The sequence below is a fragment of the Camellia sinensis genome, chromosome 11 (assembly GCF_055761805.1).
Source record: "Camellia sinensis isolate YWXY chromosome 11, ASM5576180v1, whole genome shotgun sequence".
Taxonomy (NCBI): domain Eukaryota; kingdom Viridiplantae; phylum Streptophyta; class Magnoliopsida; order Ericales; family Theaceae; genus Camellia; species Camellia sinensis.
The window spans coordinates 6,039,523-6,059,858 of NC_138971.1; the positions used below are offsets into that span (position 1 = coordinate 6,039,523).

At 34.7% G+C, this 20,336-nt stretch overlaps 1 protein-coding gene across 3 annotated transcripts; it reads right to left on the bottom strand.

Annotated features, from left to right (window-relative positions):
- Positions 1 to 3,096: 3,096 nt before the first annotated feature.
- LOC114301367 (uncharacterized) lies at positions 3,097 to 19,726 on the bottom strand. Of its 3 annotated transcripts, none has more exons than XM_082893494.1 (10): positions 19,403 to 19,726; positions 14,451 to 14,685; positions 14,199 to 14,285; positions 13,861 to 14,030; positions 12,403 to 12,545; positions 9,695 to 9,872; positions 9,019 to 9,613; positions 8,321 to 8,433; positions 4,491 to 4,734; positions 3,097 to 3,588 (listed from the first exon to the last, which is right to left on the bottom strand). In XM_082893494.1, the coding sequence occupies exons 1-10, from the start codon at positions 19,597 to 19,599 to the stop codon at positions 3,364 to 3,366; spliced, it is 2,187 nt and encodes a 728-aa protein (XP_082749620.1). In that variant the 5' UTR covers positions 19,600 to 19,726; the 3' UTR covers positions 3,097 to 3,363. The 3 variants fall into 3 exon arrangements, with proteins under 3 accessions (XP_082749620.1, XP_082749621.1, XP_028102133.2); XM_082893495.1 differs by having other exon boundaries at positions 3,097 to 3,484; positions 19,403 to 19,715; XM_028246332.2 differs by lacking the exon at positions 3,097 to 3,588 and adding an exon at positions 3,952 to 4,212 and having other exon boundaries at positions 19,403 to 19,703.
- Positions 19,727 to 20,336: the final 610 nt, after the last annotated feature.

The following is a 20,336-nucleotide window of genomic DNA, read 5'->3' on the forward strand; positions in this document are numbered from 1 at the left end:
TTTTTGGTAATTCATGAACAGTATTGTATACAAGTTTATAAATTTTAATTAAACATATTTTAAAAATTAAAAAAAAAACAAACATCCTAAAAAATTTATATTTTGGTATATAAATTCTGTAATTTTTGAAAAAATGAAAATTTCAAATTTTTAATTTGTTGATTATGTTGACTGAAAAACAATAAATAAAAAATCGTATAACATGTATATATTATGATGTGAATTTTAGGCTTATATTTTTATGAAAATTTGTTTCATTTTTTTTTACCATATAAAAGTTTAATCTAAACTACAAATTTTTTTAAAAAATAAATAACTAGAATTAATAGGTTTGTTTATGTTTTAAAATATTCTCAATGATTGTTTATTTATTTATTTTTATAGTTTAATTTTGTTCATTATTATTCTAAACTATAAATTATGTTTTAAAAAAAATAACTAGAATTAATACGTTTGTTTATATTTTAAATATTCTCAATGATTGTTTATTATTTTTTTATTTTTTATTTTGGGTATAAATTTTGTTTTTTTTAAAAATAAATTCTGTAATTGTTTAAGAGTTTTGAATTTGTTTATTTTGTTTATTTTCTTTGGTATAAATTCTTTAGTTGTTTAAGAGTCTTGAATTTATTAAATTCTCAATTATAGAAATTTTTGTTTATTTATTTATTTATTTTACTATAAATTATGTTAAGTAATATCACTCTTCTTGGCCAATCTTTTCAAAATTTGAACTTTGAGAGCACATCTTAGTAATTGTTTAGTTATTTATATAAAACTACATCTCAGTGATTTTATTTTTTATTTTTATAATTTAATTTTATTCATTATTATTATAAATAAAAAAAATCAGTAAGCTTTGCCACATTGTGCTATTGGGGACAAATTGTTTTCAACTTGTTTTACCACATAATGTATATATATTTGTGAAAATTAGTAAATATTGTATATTTTGAAAGATTTATATATATATATATATATATATATCATATGTACATATTTTATTTATGAAATATATTAAAATCAAATGTTATATTACAATACATTATATTATACGCATGATACATATATACATTATTAAAAAATATTGTAACATAATATAATTTTTTTTTGAATTTGCACACGCATCGCATGTGCCCTCAGCCGCTAGTGTTTATGAGCAGGAGGATGAAGGAGCAACCATTGTCTGCGTACTTGTGAGAATCGGGAAATCCTCCTCGCCCTCTACCTCAATTGAAAACACTCACGAAGCATTTTATTTTGTTTTGTTTTATTTAAACTGGAAGGTTACGTTACGTATGCAATACATTATTATTTAAAATTGAAACTAAATCTGTAAATTTAATTTTTAAAATTTAAAATTGTTATAACGTGTGTAAGTGTAGGAAGAAAAGAAAAAAAAATTTATTCAATTTATACTTGGTAAAAGTTTTAGAAGATTAAATTTAGGCAATTTTACTTGAAATAAAAAAAGTTGATTATCCATTAAGAAATGAGTCAAGATATAATTTTGTTTTGTTTTTAATTTATTATTGCACGTGGATTACCAAAAAAAAAATATATATATATTATTAGTTTGAGGTTTTTTTAAATAGAGAATGTGAATAAAAATCATTATAGTAATTTTTAATTGTTTTTAAAGGGGTAAGCATAATTATGGCGATGGTTTAAGATTTTAAATTTTTTTTAGCTTCAAAACAGAACGTTTTGTACCATAAAATACTCTAGATTGGATTCTAAGTTTGTATTCCTCTTTTTTTTTTTTTTTTTTGGTACACGTTATGTAAATTAGAATAGTCATTCCTTTCAATCAAACAATTTGAATTATGTTTTGCTCTATAATTATAATAAGTTCACTTAAATTAAATAAATTTATATCATTTTTTTCATGTTAGTATGCCTTCCTCTTCTTTTAATATTTTTATTTATAGTGATCATGTAACACTTTCTTTCCATTACATTTATATCTCTCCATTATAAATAAATTTGTGCCTTCTCAACTTATTTTAAGTAGTATTGCTCATTTTTTTTCACTAATATTTAATATTAATTTGTAACTGCGTCTTTAGTCTTATCATGTATCCATGCAAACATTTCCATCCAAACTATACATTTTATGAATGCTTTGCTCTCATCTCATCAAGCAATGAGTATTGTTGATCTTTGTTTTGAAAAAGTTTCCTTTCAATGTGTTAGGTGTGCTGAGTCAACTTGGGATCCCATCACCTTCAATTTCTCCTTAGATAACAAAACATATTCGCTCTTTATTATTTTTTGTTTTGAATTTTTATTTCCATTATTACTTAAAATTCAATATACTAATTGAAAATCAGTTACATCTGTTTAATAAAAATAATTTATGTCACTTAAAAATTCAATTAGCTCTTAAAATGTTAGTTAAAAGTTAAGAAAATGTTAAGTAGCATAATTTTATACTAACTGAATTTATAAATATATATAAATATTAGTGTGCACCGACATGTCCTCGCTATCATCACCATAACCACCACCACTACACCGCCACACCTACCATCGTCAACGTCCCTCCACCACCACCACTACTACCACAATTATCATCGTTGTCGCATGCACTACTTTATTTCATTGTCGCCGCCGCCGCTACTGCCACTACCACCATCTCTCCACCACCACTACTACAACCACCCTCCATCTCCTTTACCATCACCACAACTACCATAATCACCACTATTATTACACCACCACCATCACTATCACTACACCATTGTTGCAGCTGCAACTGCCGCTACCCCTCTACCTCCACTACACCACCCTTTCCACCATCACGACAACCACTATACCACCACCTCAACCACTGGCACCATAGCCACCACAGCCCCCACATCTACCACCTCTATCACCACAACTACCATAATCGCCACTATTATTCCACCACTACCATCACTATCACTACACCATTGTCGCTGCCGCCACTACCCCTCTACCTCCACTACACCACCCTCTCCACCATCACCACAACCACTATCCCACCACTGGCACCATAGCCACCACCACTACCACATCTACCACCCCAACCTCAGCACAACACTATAAAAATTGAAAGATAAAATCTAAAAATAATAAAAAAAAATTATCTTATACTTCTCAAACTACTTATTTTAGTTCATCATCTAAATTTTTATCAAACATTTTTTCGACGTAAAAAATTAGCATTCAAATGAAATTTCACTCCAGCGGGATGGAAGTTCATTTCCTCCTATTAACACATAAATTCACAAAATCAAAATCATCTTGATATGTACACCAAAGGACATTATTAATAGAGAGGATGGATGGTTGGGTTGGGTTGGGTTGGGTTGCATGGAACGTTGTCTCACTTATTACTTATTTCCTTTTCTTGTCATCAGCTTTGATTAGAAGAACAGGCGCTGCCGGTATCCTGACCCACCATTCTCTTATCCGCCTCAGCCATCGGTCACTACTGGCTTTCCTCAATGGCATCTCCCTAGTGAAGGACTCAAGGAACACCAACAAGGTTAAGTGTCTTAAAGGTACAATTGCCAACAACACAGCCACAATAACTAACAAGAAAGCAATACGGTCTGTAGCCTGAAATGGAAATGAGAAGAAAGTTGAAAGCAGGAATCCAAGAAACATATCTTTTAGACAAGCATTTGGCATCGTTTTCAGTTTTCTATCTTAAGAAACAGAAAAATGCTGAAAACACATTTGGCAAACTGTTTTCGGGAACGTTTTCTGTAAACACTCCATTTTTTAGGAAACACCTATAGTTGTTTTTGTGAATTTTAGATAACTGTTTTTGTAACAACAAAAAAAATGAAAAAAATATAAAACGGATGGGTATTCTTCAATGTTTTATTATTTTGTTCCCAATGACGTGAAAACAAAAAACAAAAACAAAGAAGATGAACATGATACCAAACAGCCCCAACTTCGAAAAGAAAAGAAACATGGTACTCAACATGTTCGTGTAGCTTGTACTATAAATGATAACTAGTATCATCATGACAAAATTTGAGAGAACTAATATTTATCCACAAAAAAAAAATAAATAAATAAAAATAAATAAAATTTGTGATAACTTTCGTCATTACGACAAAATTTGTATCTAGATCTCACTTTACTAGCCAAGAGGAATGTACAGGTAATGTGACTGATTTGAGGAAGTCACCAGTGTCTCCAATGACAATTATTATGGGAGAGCAGCAGTAGCTATAGCAAAAAAAAAACATTTGATGAATTGGGCAGGAGTACAAAAACATTCATCTGGAATACAAATATCAGGTTTTATTTATTTTCTTTCTTATTCTCTCTCATCCCTTTTTACCCTTAATCTACCAGAACAGTTCAGGTAAAATCAGGTTGAATATCATACCTAGAAATTATCTGAACTACCAGCAAGAAAAAACTTGCAAAATCACACAACTGAGTGTATGCTGTCATAGCTTTAAATAATTGTATATAACATTGCGAATTGAGAGGCCAAATACCTGTGGAAGTGCAGCAAATAGGAGAGCTCTAACTTTCAGTAAAGTAATATTTCCAGCTTGTATTAGAGATTCAACTTGAGTGATGGCTTCTTGTAATGTCAGCAGCTGCTCTACTGCATTTTTATTTGGGGGAATGGTAATTTTAAATGCTTCCACTGGCCTCTCTTTCTTTATATGCCCATACCAGAGCATGAGAACTGCAAGAATTACAAAAATGGAGGGCAATATATACCTGATCCATCCCCTGCAAATCATAATGAGTCATTTTATTAAATTTCTTTCTTCAAGAAGTAATGAACGGACCAAAAAAACAGTCCACCAAAGGGATATTAAAAGGATGTCAAATCTACATCAGTAAAATCCCATCTCACAATTAGCATGAAAAAGGCCAATTTCTTTAAACTAACTTCCTTTTCATACTTTAAAATTAGAAGGAAAGGAAAAGAAGTTAAATTCTCAATTCCATCATTTTAAGGAACATTTTGGCCCGCAATCTGTTATCCACAAGCATTTACTGTAGAATTACAACACAAACGTTCAAAATATATTCTTTCACAAAAGCAAAAAAAATAAAATAAAATTGGGGCTTTCTGGGGAAGGCTTTCTGTTGACTCGAAAGATCTTTGATGAAAGTTAACCAAGATAAAATACAGAAGTACGATAGAATATCTATCATCCAAATAAATCATTTTTTGTACTTCAGAAAAGTCTTTAATCCAATTACAAAAGACTTCTCCATTCATAATAATGTCAATAGCAAGTGAAACACAATTGCTTAATCTTCCTATTCTAATTTAATTGATATCCATTTCCATTTATTGTGAACGAGAGAGAGAAAAGAGAACACTTCAAATAAAGCCCGAGGAAAGAAAGTTCCGTTTTACCAATTTTATCTTTATTCATCTACTATAAACTAAAATTCAATCTACCTGCAATGAACCTTAAAATTGTTGGCCTTATAGCTATTCTACAAATAATAAATATAGAATTCAATTTTGTTCTATAATATGCCACGCACTTCTCCACTTGAGCAAAGCCAACCTACTTTGATTCTATGAATCAAATCATCTCTAATCTCACCATCATTATTATTAATCAAACTTAAGTAAAGAAAATGTTCACTATATCTTATCTTATGGCTTTCAACCGTAACTTCTTCATTATTTCCAGTTCTATTGTTGCTGAAGTCACATTCCATATATTAAGTTTTGTTCTTACTAATTTTAAACCATTTTGACTTGAGTGCTTTGGACTAGGCCTGTCATTATTTGTTAGCTTTTTAGTTGGCTGATTTCCGGTTGACAAAACATCTGAGTCTGTATTTTTGGGTTTTTCTTGTTTTGGGGTTTGAGTCTTAGACTAGTTGAGCTCATTTTGTTGTGCTTGGGTTCTTGTTGGTGGAAGAATCTTCCAAGTCTCAAAGGTTTGTGACCCAGCCACACTTCACACACTGATTTTATGGTTTGCACTCGCTTTCCGCCCCCCTCAGTAGCTCAAGCTCTGGTTTTCGTGCAATACCCGCTCGATTCAAGCTTGACAGTCGCTCGAGCGCTACAACCCCTGAGTTGTTCACTTGCTTCGAGCTCGACAGTTACGCCAGTGCTGTCATTGCTGCATGTTCTGCTCGACACGCGCTCTATAGTTGCTCAAGCGCTGGAACTCCTGTATTTTGCGCTTGCTTCACTCTACAGGGGCTCAAGCGCTGGAATTCCTGTAAAGCGCGATCAATAGGTGCTCAACAGCCATTCAAGCACTAACGACTTGTAGCACGTGTGCTTTTGAGCTTTTTGTGACTCTTTTGCCCCTGAACTGTTTCTTGATCACATCTGATCTCATCTTTTTGGTAGAGATTCGAGAATACAAGCTTAGACACACTTTCTCTCTCTACTTGGTTGATTTAAGCTTGTGCTCCAAGAATCCATGGATAAGGGTTTCAATCTAGAGATGGGTTTAAGATTTCTATCTTTACTTCTCTCTAGATTGATTGTTTTACAACTCATTTTTCTTAAATCATACACGTACTCTTTTTATCCTTTAATCACCATGGTCAATTGAAGATCGAAGCCATTGATTTGGAGATTGGAGCTCAAAGCTTCATGGAGATTTGTGAATCAAAAGTGCCTGTGCTTGCAAGGCCGCTACGGAGCAGAGATCTAGCTCTTGAAGCTTGTGGTGAGGCTCAACTATAGGGAGGCTAGGGATTTAGCCTCCTTGTTGTCTCGCATTGATCATTTATCAATGGATTCATCCTCGAGTGATAAACTGGTTTGGCTCTTGCATATTTCCGGTATCTTTTCTTGCAAATCCTTTTTCGCAAAAATCATTGAGAAGCCAAGTATTCCGTTTTTTTCTCTGCACAAGAATCCGGAAATCTTGTGCGCCTCTCAAAGTGAAGTTTTTTATGTGGTCTTTGATTCATGGAAGCATTTTGACCAATGATGTCCTTCAAAAAAGGAGGCCTAATCGTTATCTTTTTCCTCAATGGTGCATTATGTGTAAGGAAGAGGGGGAGACTCTAGATGATCTTTTTTGTTTTGCATTGCCCAGTGGCAAGGAGTTTGTGGCAGCAGTATTTTTCATGGGGTGGCCTTGATTGGGTGGCACCTGAATCAAGTAGTTCAATGCTCTCCATTGATTTTTGATTTTTGGCTCAAATAAAAAAGCAAAGGTGTTGTTGGGGCTTTATGTGGCTTTTGCATTATTCCGGGTCATATGGTTGGAAAGGAATGCGAGAATCTTTGAGGATAAGTGTTGATGTCTTTTTGATGTGGGAGAAAATGAGATTCCTGGTAATTCCTATTTGAGTCTTGTAATTGGTCGATTCATTGATCTAGTAAAATTCGGTGTTGGGGTCACAGTTTTCATCCTGTGAGATGGTTGTCTCATAAGGTTTCCACATAAATTGTGCATCTCTTATATTGTTTCATTATTGTCTATTGAGAAATCATGTGGGGTTTTGGTTGATAATTGATGATTGTTCTTGATTTGATTTTTGGATATTGGAATCACTTAGAACAATCAGTGGGAAATCATTGGGAATTTCATTATTAATAAAATAAAATTTCAACAATGAACAATCATATGATGAATGTCATTAGGAGATTGTACATGAAGACCAAGCCTATTGAAGAGTCAAGCTGGGATGAAACGAAGCAGGCAGCCTGGCCACCACTATCTTCATGTAAAATTTATTTAAGATGGCATCACAACTACCCAATCCACTAGCCAACCTGGTCCGTCCGTCTTTGGACCAAAATATGAAGAGAATCCACGAAACTTGAGCTTAAAAATTCCTTTTGGGTTATTAAGCATTGCCTCCATTTTTCTTTCATATCAAGCAATCACATCCAATATCCACTGATTGATGAAGGCCTTTACTGCTGCTTCTCTCTTTGAAACATCAAGTCACCTAATATCCAAGAAAAGATGAGAAGCATAAAGTCAAAATTCAAGCCTGCTTACAACCTACTCCAATTATTTTAAGCCTTTACCGTTCAAAATGCTCTTCATGTTTTTCCATCATTGCTCATTCATTCCTGTTATGCTCAAAGAAATGAAAACCAAGTCCATAAATTTCTAACATTGAAAGTGCTGCCTTAAGTTCAAGTCTGACACAATAGGTTTCATAGTAGGAAGTAAATTTTTCATTCATCACAAAGTATAATGAATTGACTTATGTACATTCTTTCATTCTTTCTTTTTTTTGATAAGATATTTAGATTCCTTCAGAAGATACCAATAATATAAAATATTAATCTATGTTAAACAAACTTGGGATCAAGATTTTTTCCACCAGTGGAAACACGAAATTCAAGTTGAAAGTAAATTACCTAAAAATTGAATAGCTGATCATCACCAGAAACATTGTTGATTTCCAAGGGTCTTGCCATGTAGCCAAAACTTGAAGACAGTTGAATGATTCAAGAAGTGGGAAAAGCAACTCCTGCAAAGGAAAGTAGCTTGAACATGTCATCCTAAGGAATAATGCATCAAAATCGTACCAAGCTATCTTAAGACCATTAAGCTGTTGAGAATCAACAACCAAAATCATGATGGAGTTCTATGGAACCCAAAACACCAAGGAATCAAATCCTTGATGACTTGTGTCAACGTGTATGAGTGAGCCATAGAACCTGAGTAAATTGTAAGTTGGTAACCAGTCATATCTAATCTAAAAATTTAAATCTAATGGACCAGTTATATCAAGGTGAAGAATATATGGGAAAATATCAGATAGGTTTATCTAAAATGGAAAAATAGTTGCTTAACTTCTCCTCATTGTGTTCATAGTCTAATTGACTGGGACCCTTCAGTATTTTTAAAAGCTGCCATCTACCTAAAGGAGAATGAGGAAAAAGTCCCCCTTTTCTTCAAACACAAAGACTGAAAATAATAATACAATTTTTACACCTATCTAACTAAATGCAGATGATCTTAAAAATCAAAATAAAAAGTAAAAAACAATTCTTACTAAAAATTATTTTTCTGGCACAAGAAAGCCAAACAAATAGAAAATATTTTTATGAACCTTCATTACAGCTAGATTGGTATCAATGCCCTCCACTTTTACTTGGTCCACAGTTGCTTGCGCAGCTTCTGCCCTTCCCGTGTTCCGCTTGGACTGTTTCACTGCGTTTTCTAATGGATTTATTTCACCAATACAAACATCTACAGCTGCATCAAATGCTTCCCCATCAACATCTTCCCAGTGTTCTGATATAAGCCCAAATCTGTGTAGTGTCAAAACTGAAACTGGGAGTTTCAACCCTAGTTTTGCATTTAAAACCCCAACTGAATCGCGTTGGCAAGTGCTGGCATTCAAGAGCGCCAAACGAATTGATAGAGTTTCCAAGATCACATCTCCCCCCGGAAGACTTTCAGCCAAATTAAAACACAGTAAGGTTTTGTAATGGGATGAGAAGGTACGAAACGCTTCTCTCACCGCACGATATCGGAAAATACCTAGGATTGCCCTTGCAAGTGCTTCAGATTGTTGAATCCCTTTGAGATTATACTTCCTAATGAACCTGTGAGCACGGAGGATCTCAAGACAGACATCCAACCAGTAGTCCCGTCGTGAATTGCCTTTGAATTCAGGAAACTCCAAATAAACAGGCTCTGCTCTGTACAAAAATTTAGTCAAAATCTCAAGATTTGTACCAGTATGCAAGTTTCAAACAAATAAATGTAAGTAGAAAACATACATAGATGTTGATTTGTACATCACAGCTTTGTCAAAGAGACGAGCACCCAATGGTCCGGTTAATTCAGGCCTTATGACCTGCTTCATGTCCATTGCCAAATCATATCTGACAGCTTTGTCATATAAACCAACTCCCAAAGACTCAAAGTACAACGCATAATTGGTCAGTGTCAACCGCCCTGCCAAATAGATAAATTTTAAAAATAACGAACACATTCCAGAGAGGATATTAATGAAAACATACTGTCAGAGCCTGGCAACAAAGTTCAATACTTGAATCAGCCATTTACTAGGCTGTGTAGACTCAACAATTGTTTTGTGTAAATACTTTATGCTTCTGTATCGTAGATTAGATGTGCAGCATCGAACTACAATGAACACAAGAATTTAGGATGACAAGGTGTCACAGGCCGACTCTTTTGAATGTACAGCAGAACATATCTTTGCCAGTGATGTGCTTGAACTCCAACTTAGTCCAAGCCTGCCTAACTCTTTAAACCATCAAACATCAAGTGTTGAATTTTCACCCCACCCAATGCTTTGTCAAGTCCTGCACTTCAAATGCTGCCTTAAGACGGGCTTGCCCCAAGTGGCGCATCCATATGGCCAACCAGTCGCTTCACTGCACTGAGAGCAAGGCGCTTGCCCCATTGAAGCGTCCAATATCGCCAAGATGCCTCTTGCCACACAGCTGCACACCTTAATGTTATCAGCAGTGTTGCCCACAACTGAGCCACTTAAGGTTCCCAACTGTGCGCTAGCAAAGCCCTCGACCTAGCTAACAAGCTTCCAACGCATGTTAGGATCTCTTGTTGCGCACATCTCGAATAGTCACGAGGCTCTCCTGTACCCCACACATGACTATGGGTCACTTGCGCACCCACAACATAGTCCTCATGCACGCTTGACATGCTAACCGTCTACCAAGGGCCATTGCGCACCCAAGGCGTTGCATTAACGTGCTGCACGAGAAAGGCAACATTGGTATGTAGCCCACAAGTAGCATTACACCTTCCTGGAAGCTTAGCACAAGGTGCCTCGCATGACATAGAGCTTCATGCCTTTCAAATATTCCCATGAGTAGTGGCGTTGCCATCGAACAACTTACTTTAAGCCATGAGACCCCCACGAGCATGGCCAAATCCAAGCGTATGTCGTGCCTCGTGATTTGGCACACGAGGCTCTGGTGGCACCTCGATAGCCCATTCGGTCAAGGATGACAACCCAAGATGCTACAATAACGGGTGCGTGTCCCAAATCTTGCGCCAAGGAGGTGCGCGCAATGTCGGCACACATGCCCCTTGATGATACTGTCCACGGGGCTTCCAAAACCAAATGGAGACCAAAGACGCTGCTCTGGATGCCAAAGGCCGGCCCCCAAGTTGCCTTGAGGTTGCCCACTTCGAATAAGGAGACAAGTAGAAGCACACCTTACACCCTTATAATAGTATTTTGAGTCATTTGTTGACTAAGAAAAGGAAACACCACTCTTTGTTTGAGGAGTCATAAAGATTTTTCATTAATTTCACAGATTATGAAAAATCACAATTTTAAATTATAGAAATTACATAACTCCATGAATTCCCAATAAAAATCTTATCTCAAAACTCCATTGTTTGACCCCCAAAACCCTATGCCAAAGGTTTAGCCACAATGTCCCACCGAGTCGCCTGACATGCACCACATACAGATTGGATGGGCATGCACAGTGCTCGGCATGCAACTCAACATGCACACATTGGAATACTTGGGGCCTATGAAGCACTGACACTTCAAAATAAATGTCGTAGGGGTGTTGGACACGAGGACACATATGGGACACGCAGCATGTCACATTATTTAATTAATTTGCTTTCAAGAGACACGTTGGGAACACTCAACGAAACACCAACTAGTTCCCCCTTTTCCCCCACCCTTTTCTTAACTTTTTTGATGGATGTGAGATGTTGAATTTTATTACCTTTTGCTTAGATTTAAATACTTAATAAAACATCCACAAAAAAATATATATAAATGATAACTGTAAATTTGAAAGTGATTTTTTTTAATATCAAACAAACTAGTGTTAGTTTTTGTTAACTTCAATTGTTTATGGATATAATATTAATCTACATAAAAATATATGAAAAAATATATTTTATTGCCGTGTTCCTGTCGTGCCCGTGTCCCTATTTTTTTGAAATCACCATGTCCGTATCCGTGCCCATGCCTGTGTCCATATCCATGCTTCTTAGCTTAGGGCCATCCTTCCAAGACACATTAGGGCGTCAAACCATTTTGACTAGGAATCTCGATGCCACACGCATGGGCACTCCCAAAGACCTTGACGAAGCACTCCAAAGGTCACCACATATGCAAGCATCACGGGGTTGGACTTCAGAGGTCAACTGACACAAGGCCAAGCCATCTTAGGCAGACTGAACTCAATATTTGAATTGTTCCCTTAAACTCTGCCAAGGACAATTCTAATCAGCTCATTGTCACAATGGAACAGGATCATCTGGTATCAGTACAAAACTCATTGAGACAATGTCTCCATAATGAGCAATAATTATATTCATGAGCATATCAATGAGACTGATCTTCATAGCACAGAGTCAGAGTGGGATACAGAGTCACATTTGAATAGCTATATAACAATAGCCAAGTTAAATAAAACCAATCTCACAAAAAGTTTGATCAAATTACAATCATAAATGAAGGACTCACCAGGCCATGCTGATATTCCAATATGTTGCAGAACTGGTTGTGTGGGAACTGTACCGTCAACATCTAAAATGAACTCACCCTCAGCAAGCTGAAGGTTGGATGCAGATTGAGGTCCCAGTGTACTTTTCACAGCTTTAATTACCCTGCAATAAAAATAGGAGCAACGGACTTGAGTATTCAATCAGAATCGTTTTATTATCCTTTAACTCTTGTCCATCGCTTCTTCTCTCTTCCAGATTTAGTTTTTAGTACAACCAAGTATACAAAATAAATATTTGTTCCCAAGGATTAATTAAAAAGAAACAAACATGCCTTTAATATAGTCAATATGAAGATTGCTTAAGCAATTAATTTATACCAAACCTAAATTTATTTTATTTTGTAGATATACCAAACCTAAAATATGTAGTCCTCAAGGAACAAAATTTTCTATTGTTTCCATCGAAACAACAGACTCGTTTCCATTTCCTAAGAGACCAAAACCAAACACTATCAGATAACAATATTACAACGTTTCCACCGAAAGAAAGAACTCATCAAAAGACAATGAAACATAGTGAAACAATAAGTTGCGATGACACAAATTTAGAATCTTTCAGAGATGTTTTTACAGATTGTAAATTTTTAAGGGAAAAAAAAAGAGATGAAATGTCTTCTTTTACTATATTAATAAGAGTTATTATAATAATATTAGTATAGTAATAATATTTTACTTACAAAAAATATGAATATAGAAATACTATTATCATTACTATCTTAGTAAATTTGTTTAATCTTATTTTGTAGGAATCTCACACAGTAACAGAATTATATGTACTTGTATTTGATAAACTCAATATATTTGACAAAACTTCACCAAATTTTTGTTCATGGCAACATTTACTTTTTAATTTTACATTTGTTCCTTATGTGAATCTAAAAGTCTAAATATGTTTAATTAATCAATTATTAGGCTTTTATACATTTCGATAAGTTTTATTTTGTGTTCTAAATGTTTTCATGTATGTTCAATTTCTTTTCTTATTTTTCGAAACACTTCCAAAATGTTTCCATTTCTATGCTAACCGAAACAATACACTAAAACGAAATTTTGATCCTAGGTGGTCCTTGACGACTAAGAGGATTGAACAAAAAGTTTCTAGCCATGCATAAAAAATAATCAACCTCATCCAAACAAGAGAACTGAAAAGGTTCTTGAAGGCGCACCGTAAGATTCATTAACACCTGATGCATAAAAATTTTGATCCTGGATTATTAGAGTTACTACAAACGAATTAAGACATCCAAAGAAGACCCTGAAAGTATGGGGTTAAGGTGGCAAGTGTCAGTACAAGCTACACCCAAATAATTCACAAATTCCACTGAACCCCACTTCCGCATCCCCCCCACCCACCCTCCCAACCAAAAAAAAAAACTTGCACTTAAACAAGTGTTCTTAGCTCGAGGAGCTGACCATACTTCTCAAGTGTTCGAAGGTACTTGTCATATATGAGAAAATGAAGTCGATGACCAGAAGAACTAGTCAGTGCATCAAAAAGATTGTGGACAGTGATTATATCTGCAATAACAGCACAGGCAGGAGCTATCCGTGCAAAAGCCTCTGTCCCAACAGTCTTCTTGTTATCAACCTGATGAAAAGTGAAATGAATGAGCACACAAGACCGACACAACAGACTGCTAAGGATTTACCCTAAACCAACTTACCCAAAAGAAAGAGTTACCCTACACCAAATATTACCGTTAGTGAAAAAAGGCTCTATATTTTTAAAGCAACAAAATAAAAATGAGAAGACCACCTGAACAGCCATTTTTGTGGAACTAGAATAAAATAATGACCACCCATCCTCATCCTCCACTTCCTGGTTACTGCAAGAAGCAGTTTCCTGTCATTTGGAAAAGTTAAGGCTGCATTTACAATCCAGAAATGAAAAAACACTTTCATCCATACTCTGAAATTCCTAACAAACAATCAAGAAAAGGCACCACTAACAATATGAAACATTAAAAGTTCGCCAAAATATCCAGAGAAAATATGTTAGCTATCTTACTGTGTCTGGTGTCTGATTCTCAACACCAGGGGCCTCCCAAGCAAGCATCATGTCAAAAGTTAAACAACGGAACTCCTTGTCACTTAAATAATCTGGATGTGCAGTCACCAGATTGAGTGCTTGGTAAGAACAGAATTCTAAAAAATTCTTAGTATAGGTTGAAGGTTGCTTGACAGTATCAGGTAGCTCTGTCTCAAAACGATGCTGTAATTCTTCAGTAGGGATTAGAAGAATCCTGCAATTGCATAAAATATGCGTTAGGCAAGAAAAATCAATAAAAGGATAATTTCTTGCAACTGTAAAATTTTCTTATTTGTAACCAAAATTTAAACTATTTCTTAGCATCTAGATAATCCTTTGACAGATGGTCACATGGGAAACATTATTTCCCGATAGATGGAGAGAAGCATATGAGAAAGATAAGGGTTGTGAGTATCTTACAATTCACGATACGTCACTTACGATTTGATATGTTTAAAGGAAAATGAATACATATCACCAATATGTATCTTGGTTTAAATATATCTTACGATACATGTGACATGACCTACTACATATTATACATGAATACTTAAATTGTTTTTTAACATTATTTGAAAAAAAAAAGTAGCAGAACTTATTTTGTGGAAGTTAATATTATTAGAAAGGTTAATTAAATTATTAAAAATATATATTGTTAAAATAAAAAAGATACTTTTTCTTTTGCTATGTCTAACATTTCTACAAATATCTACTCATTGGTATCAAGTATCTTATGATATTGATTGATACCTGAAGTAAAGCTTAAAGTTTTCTATTATAGATAAACTATTTGAAAACATAAATGTTGTAAATTAAAAATTAAAGAGTTAATTACACAGGCACCCACTCAACTATCACTGAATATTAATTTACCCCCTAAACTTTAAAACTATATATTTAGAACCCTCGTCTATAAAAAAAAAATATATATATATATATATATGTACAAATAACCCTCCCTTCCAGAGGGGGTGAAAGTGATGCAATTGTATACTAAGGGATCCAAATGTACGATTTTGAAGTTGGGGGAAAGTGATAGTTGATGATGTGTCTATGTGATTAACCCAAAATTTTAAAACATCACTGATGATTTAAGACGATACGAAAAATATATTATACAATTACCAAGAATGAGAAAAATTTTGGGAGTAAATTTGATTCAAGGACATAATAATGTACTATAGTGCTATATCTTTTTTTATACTTATTTTTATCTCCGCTCTGCATTTTTTATGTATGAAGTATTGATGCATGCATATCTTTAATTCTAGGAACCTTGCTTTTGTAACGTTGATGATTATACATTGTTTAATGTTGTTCTTGCAAGATATTTGTTTTCTATAAAAATATTTATTTTTCTACCTATTTTAAAAGATGCTAAAAAATCTTAAGATGCATAATTCAAAAAAATACAAAAACGATTCACAATTCCTATCAATTGACAACTATAGAAAAAACATTATACTCCATCAAGATCCATTTATTATAATTTTGATGTAAGTATATAATTACAAGGAATTGAATAGCAACAAGAAGAAGAAAGAACCTTGAAATTCCAGTGACAAAACAAACAAAAAAATGCATTCCAAAATGAAAGCATTAATATGATTAAAAGATTGCTCCATGTCAATTGGTACCTATTTCCTGTGCATACAGAACTATAAGGTAGAAGGAATATGTAATCCATCAATTCCACTAAATAAATATGAATATGCTTTAGAAGATAAAGTACACCTCAAGAGCTTTGCTATTGAAACCAACCAAACAAACAAATAAATAGATTTTTCATATGGCATGCATATTTGGCATTAAAATCATAAGGAATTACATATGTTGTACCACATCATAAGATATTGGCACATAACCCCCCCGCAGCCCCTCACCTTGCGGTCCTGAACCCCCCGCAACTCTCTCTCTCTCTCTCTCTCTCTCTCTCTCTCGTGCACGCATGCACACAATCGAAACTCATTTCTCTTTTGCAACTGGGGTTTCGCATGGGATGGGAGCCATCGAAGGAGACGCATGGTGGCGATTTAGGGTTGTGACGTGATGAGAAGATAGTAGAGAAGGGTTACGGGTTGGGAAGGGGTTGGGGGGTGGCGGGTGTGAAGCAAAATCCCACATCACCCAAGTACTAAAATAATATTAAGCATATAAGTATGAGGGCATCCTCACCTTTTGAGCTAACTTTTGGGGTTGAGTTCTACCCAAGACCATGTAACATGGTATCAGAGCTGAAGTACCTCGGGATGGGTAGGGTGAGTGTCCTTGGCTTGCACGCCGCAGGAGCTGCCAAGTGAGCATGCTGGGAGTGAAGGAGGGTGAGAAGTGAAGTCCCACAACGCCCAAGTACTAAAATAATATTAAGCATATAAGCGTGAGGACACCCTCACCTCTTGAGCAGGTTTTTGGGGTTGAGTTCTACCCAAGACCGTGTAACAGCGAGAGAGAAAGGAGAGGATGGAAATAGGGTTTTTTGAGAAGGGAGGGAGGGTGGCAAATGGGTATGCCAAAAGTAAGGGATGGCAAGGCAGTTTGGCAAAGGAGGGTGGAGGGGTTTGCCGAAGAAGCTGATTCAAAATTTCCAAGCCACACTGATTCACTAATACCATGTGCTGCAAGGCTAATTTGAGCCCATGTTATCCCCATTGATTTTTATTTTTATTTTTTTGTTGGAAGGGGGGAGAGGAGTCTATTGCTAGCATTATTTCACCAACACACAAAGCTATGAGGGTGGATTGTATACAAACCTAACATTTGGCATTATTGCAAAAAGTGGTTGCCTTCGAACTCAAACTCACACTCACACCATTACATTCACAACCCAAGCAACTTGCACTTGTTGGACCTAGCAGAAAGTGGCATTAGTTGTTCAGTCCACACGAAGCTACAGACAAACTGGTCCTACTCTATGACACAAGGATCCTACCAATAAGTCTATGATAGCCAAAAGTAGTCTGCAGCCTAACACCAATCCAACCCACTAAAAATAAATATATGTACAGATAGATATATAAATAATGATAGATGATGCATTCCAGCTCAATATTCACCAATCCATGCTTTTATATCAAATAATCATGATTTGGGAATAGTAAACATCATCAATGCCATTATCTCAAATATAAACTCAAGATGTAAAAACATGTGGTGCATGCATCAACTGTCCCTCAAGAAATCTAGCATACACAATGTCTAGTGGAGAAACAATAACAATATCAACTTTCCAACTTATTTGTAGCAATCTTGAAGATATTAAACATCCTAATGTACCAAGTCTAATTACTGCAGTGTACTTACTAACTAGATTGGCTGACATGAATATCAAATTTAATAGACTTATGAAGTGATATTACATAAACATGTCGCAAATATTTCATAAATTTGTGGTGCCATAAGTAAATACATTTAAAGTATATAAATATGCCATAGTTTCTTAAAAAATTAAACCAAATATAATCTTAAGAAGGACCACTATCCAATTTTAGTTCACTAGGCAAAGAAGGGGGCATCATCAAATCATCTAACACACCCAGACTCTGTTGAGTTATCCTTAAAATTTAGGATTAGATTTTGGGACTTGGAGCATTTCTAGCACTAATAGATATTTTGCCTAACAAAAGTACAAAAAATAAAATAAAATAAAATAAATAGTACATTTTGTATTTTGCCTAACCACTTTGCCTAGTGTGTACTCCAACAACATTCTCTACTACTAAAATCGGTTTGCCTAGTCTCCAAGGCTCTCCAAATGTAGTTAGCCAAGAAAGAATGAGGCAAAATGCCTACCATGTTGCCCATCCTGTTGGAGTTTCATTTTGTGATGAGGCTAGACAAAAATCCTTGACGCTGTGTTTGGTTTAGTGATTTGGAAAGAGATTTAGAAAAGAAAATGAAAAAGGTATGTAAAATGTAAATAAAATATACTTATATTTCACCTAGTTTCACACACTTTTTTTTTTCCCTTTCTAAATTCCTTCTCAAATCATTCAACCAAACACAGCGTAAAATGCTCTAAATTCTTCTCCTGATGGAGATGCTTTTAGGCTGTGTTTGGTTGAGAGATTTAGGGAGAAATTTGAAAAGAGAAAGAGAAAATGTGTGTAAAATTAAGTAAAATCTAAGTATATTTTATCCGCATTTCACCTATCTTTTTCCCTCTTTCCAAATCCTTTCCCAAATCTCCCGACCAAACACTTAGAAAGATAGGATTAGACACCCACCAACGAGGTGGCCCAATGGTAAGGGCGAGCACGGGACTGTGTGGGTAAGGCGCACGGTCATGGGTTCGATTCTCCCCGGGGATTAAACTCGTGATTTAAGCGGGGCTGGGCCGGTGGGTTGCTGTGATTGCCCCCCGAGGGATTAGTCTTGCTGCCAGGTGAGGACACCCTCGTCATCAAGAAAGAAAAAAAAAGATAAAAAGAAAAAAAATATAGGATTAGACTCTATTTGGTTCATTGGAATGAGATGGAATGGAATGATTATTCCCATACAATAGTGAACGACGATTCTATTTCAAATGCATTTTCCATTGTTTTTTTTAGTCAAGTAAACATGAGAATGTATATTTTGATGGAATGACCATATTCCATTCCAGTGAACCAAACACTAGCTTAGGGAATCATTAGGGGTAGGAGTAGTGGCTTCCAAGGCAGCACGAGTCATTCTCTACTTGGAAGCAATTAAGTTTAATGTCAGTTCTTGATTAGTCTCTCTTTGTTCTCATTGCTTTATTTTCTTTGTTTTTCACTTGAAACACTTGGTGAGTTTGAGTTGATCGATTCAATTTTCACAAAAAGGTCTGGAAAATAGACTTTGAAGGACTTTAGGCATGGATTCGAATAAAAGAGTGTAAATGGAAACTAATTAATTGAAAAATATTGAAAAAGGAGATCATTAGATCAATAGTTGTAGTTGTTGTCATTTACTTGGAACAGCGATAGACTACGGAATTGGCGAGAGAAGAGAGGAGAGCAATGGGCCTGGGTGAATCGGCATCGCTGGACTTCTTCTTCTTCTTGTTGTTGTCGAAGAATAAGATCGACTTGAAGAAATGATTATCGTTCTTGTTGTTGCTTGCGTTTGTCATTTCGCCTTCTCCTCCTCCACTATTTTCTGTTGTCATTTCGCCTTGGATTTTTATTTTTTTGATCAGAATTTAGTTGGAGAAAACCCTCATTTCATAGATCGAATAACCTCGTTCGCCCCTCGTTTTTTATTCGCATAACAAAATTAACGAAAAAATAAGGCTATGTTTGGTAGACTTTGGAATGTTAATTCCGGCTTTGACACCAGTTGTCCCGCCGATTGTCCGAAATAGTGTAATTATTTTATTTTTTATTTTTTTTATGATTGATATGTGTTAATTTTTATATATTTAATAAAAAAAATTTTAAAATTTTTTATGAGTTTTGAATAAAATTTTGAGTTATGTGTTTGGTTATGAATTGTAAATTTTTGTATCAAATATCAAACGTCACATCAAAAATTTCTCATTCAATTCAAAACTCTTTTCAAAACTCATTTACCAAACAAATTTTCCACACTCAAATCATAATTTCAAAACTCACAAACTCAAAATACAACTCTATTCTCAAATCATATTTAGAAAACTCTACCAAACGCAACCTTACTTTTTCATTTTCTGTATTTTTTTTTGTTTTCACTGAATTTTAATATTTTAAGCATTTTTTAAAAAAATTTAGTTACACTTAACATAAATACACTTAAAAAGTATAATATCTGTGATTTTTTTTAAAAAAAAATCACTAAATACAAAAAATACAAAAAAAAAACGGAAATTGAGTACATTTTTCGTATTTTTTATATATTTATTATTTTTTTACAAATATTTTACTATTT